General features: G+C 54.6%; 1 protein-coding gene across 1 annotated transcript; it reads left to right on the top strand.

Annotated features, from left to right (window-relative positions):
• Positions 1-756: 756 nt before the first annotated feature.
• Ly6l (lymphocyte antigen 6 family member L) lies at positions 757-2,728 on the top strand. Its single transcript, XM_041671737.1, has 3 exons — positions 757-835; positions 924-1,040; positions 2,508-2,728. Exons 1-3 carry the CDS (start codon positions 757-759, stop codon positions 2,726-2,728), a joined length of 417 nt encoding a protein of 138 aa, XP_041527671.1.
• The last annotated feature ends 567 nt before the right edge of the window (positions 2,729-3,295 follow it).

Here is a 3,295-nt window from a genome sequence, read left to right as displayed (position 1 = left end):
TCTTTGGAACCTGGTGTAGGGTGCCCAGGCTTCGGCCCAATTTCCTCCCTTCCTCTCCCACCTCTGGCCTCCCAAGCCGGGCTGCACTCACTCAGAAGAAAGCCATCTGGAGCCCAAAAGAACAAAGGACTGTGAACCTGCAGTCTGTTTACCCGGCTCCCCCCACCCCTCCCGATTTAGCCTCTGGCTCTTTTTCTTCTTCTTTGCCCTACCCACCATTTCTGATTATCCAAATCACCTGCCTCCCCAAATGTGTGCCTCCCACCCAAACCCTCCCCCGACTTGAAGACTCTAATCTCAACTCTGCCTCCAAATTCCTGGACCACACCAGATCTGTCAAAGTTCTATTAGCGCTCAGGAACTGCGGGCTGCCTCCTGGGCCCTGAGTCTGGGACTAGATTCGGAAACCAGACCTGTCACTCACAGTGATAGAGGGGATTCTTCTCTGCCAGGTGCGTTCAGGAAGCAAAAGGAAGCCCCAGGTTCGGGAACTGGGGCAAAGACTCCAAGGTAGTGGTGGGGTCATAGGGGAACCCGCCCCGCTTCACGCGGTTCGCTGTCCCTCCATCCTCTCAAGGTGCAGCCACCCCCCCCCCCCCCCCCCCCCCCCCCGGCAGTCCTCGAGGAGGGAACGCAGACTTCAGCCAGCCGGTGCTCCAGCTCCTCCCCTATGCGCCACAGTCAAGAGCAGGGCACCTACCCGGCTGTGAGGGATCCCGACAGACGGGCGCGAGGGTGTGGAGAAAGCACGGAGACATGACCTGGCTACTCCTGGCGCTCTGGGCGTCCCTGGGGTCAGTGGAGCTTGCCCAAGACTGGGCGACTAGGGAGTCAGGTAAGGAACGGACAGGGCTGAGGGGGATGGAATGGGAGTGGGGTCCAGCCTGCTCTGCTCACCCACCAACGCACATTCTTGACCACAGCCAGAAACCTGAGCTGCTTCCAGTGCTTCAAGGTCCACGAGCCCCGCATGTGTAGGCCCAGGATGTGCCAACCAGAGGAAAAAGTCTGCCTGAGCAACGAGGTGTTAATTTACTCAAGTGAGTCCTTCCTCAGGCCTGGAAGGCTCCAGAGCCAGTGGCAAGACTGGGTCTGCAGCCCCAATGCCTCCTTTAGGTGCTGACCTATACTGGAAGGTGTGGTCTGGAATTTGCCCGTTCCTTTGTTCCTTTTTCTCTCCCAGTTGCGTATCTGTTCGTGTGTCACTCTTTCAAGAACTCACCCTGGGACAAAGGCTCTGATGCCTTGAATTCCCAAATGAACAAGTGTGCAAAAACAGAGTTCGTCAGCCAGGGACAGATTTGCCAAGGCCGCCTACTCTCATAGGGGCATCATGGGGTCGTGAAAGCAGTGGGACCTTAGGTAAGATCAGTCTTAGAGAAGATGAAGGAACAAGAGCCAACACATTACTTTTCCATCACCATGAGAAGGCAAAAATATGAAAATGTCCAGAAACCAGAAATGAGCTCACCGTGGTGGTAGTAGCTGCACCGACCTCGATCTAGTTCCCTGGGACCATGCAGAAGCCTCAGAGCTGCCTCCTCTCTTGAGGTGAAAGTCTTGAGCCTGGCTGGCTGCAGAGTAATTCATGAAGTTTAAGCATCTCCAGGTTCCTGGCTTCCTGAGAATAATGGCTTGCGCTGGCCTAAAACAAGCCCTGAAGGAGTTGTACAGCGTGTGCCTGGGTGGGGGGAAGGGTGATAAACTGTCCTTTGCTGTAGTATCCTCAGGCACTGAAACTGCCCCGGGCTGCCTCTTCCTACTGTGTTTCCTCCTTTGTAGTTAAATCCAGTGAAAGTCATTGGTCCCAAGTGGGGTTTTCCCAAGAAGGGCCGCAGGTTCCCCAAGGCAGGGTCCCTGTTCTTATCAGCAGCAGCCCTGCCCTGCAGTCTCTTTCTCTCCTTACAGCTCAGGGATTTGTGTAGTGACAATTTGGAAGCTGAGGAACTACTTCCACACCTTTCTCCAACTTTCTCTTCCCGTCTTGAATCCTCGCCTGGGTGCCCCACCCCCCAGCTTTTTGTTCCATTGCTCTTGAGCCAAAAGGTAACCACTGACGTTCTGTGCAGGGCGTGGGCTCAGAGGACTCCCTTTTGGGTGCTACCTGTCCTGAGAAGACCTGATGTGCCCACTAGGGAGGACTGTTCAGGGCCAAGGCTTCCAAGAAGGCCACAGACTCCACGCTCTCTGCTAGAGAATCCTTGGTCATCCTAAATTCTGTGCCACCGATGTACTCTTTGGCGACCAGTTCTTTTCGACTTTGCACCCTTTACTCCGCCTCCTGGGCCACCTAGGGCTGCTGAAGAGAGCCCCCACCTCTTTGCTGTACCCCAGGTTGGTGGTGACTCTGGGTAGCAGAGCTCCTATCACTGTGTGGGCAGTGTCTGAGAAAGGACAACAGAAGGTGGCCCAGCAGGGCCAGACCCAGCCATCCACTTTAGAAGCTTCCCCCCACTCTGTCTAGCCTTGGGGTTCTAGAACCACATGCGGTCTCTTTTCTTCTGCAGGAACAAGGAGCAGAACACAGATCAGCAAGGCCTGCGCTACCACATGCCCCAACTCCAACAGTGTGTATGAGTGGGAAGTGAACAAAGGAATTCAGGCCAGGATCACCAGAGTATGCTGCTCAGGGAATCTCTGCAATAGAGCACCTGGCGCTGTGTTCAGGACCCTGCCAGGGAGGATCCTGCTGCCACTGGGTCTGGGCCTCTTCTGCACCCTGTTGTGAGGAATACCCTGTGACACCTCTGCCACCCCTTGTAGTACCTCCTGTCTTCCACCTCAAGTGGCTATTGTAATGGGTTAATAAAACATACTGCGGATCCCCGAGTGGCTGTAGGCAGCAAGCAGCAGATCCCCTGAGCAGCCAGTCCCAGGCAGGGATGGTGTGTGAGATTACAAGGAGGGACAGATAGATAGGCATGTCACAAGACCAAGCTGCAGGTTTCCAAAGATGGCTGGTCCTGGGCAGGGAGTCATGCAGGCAGGAGAGAGATAGAAACTTGGATAGGCACACCATACAGAATGAGGATGGACATTTATTTAGTGGGTTATGGAGGGGAAAGGAAGAAGGGGAGATGAGCAGAAAGGCAGAGAGAGACAGAGACAGAGAGGAGAAGGGAAGAGAGAGAGAGAAGGGAGAAACAAAAGCTGCCTCTTTGAGAGGGAGACAGAAAAGGAAAGAACTCAGGCTGCAAGCAGGAAAAAAATCTGCCTGCCTCAGCAGACAGGGGTGGGAATGGGCATGGCTTGTCTCTTAAAGAGACAGAACAGACCATTACAGTCCCATCTCTTT

The sequence above is a fragment of the Microtus oregoni genome, unplaced genomic scaffold (genome assembly GCF_018167655.1).
Source record: "Microtus oregoni isolate MIOR12 unplaced genomic scaffold, Mior012 000022F_ref0000154, whole genome shotgun sequence".
In the NCBI taxonomy this organism is placed as follows: domain Eukaryota; kingdom Metazoa; phylum Chordata; class Mammalia; order Rodentia; family Cricetidae; genus Microtus; species Microtus oregoni.
The sequence above is the reverse complement of the archived record's forward strand: the minus strand, read 5'-3'. Positions and strand labels throughout refer to the sequence as shown.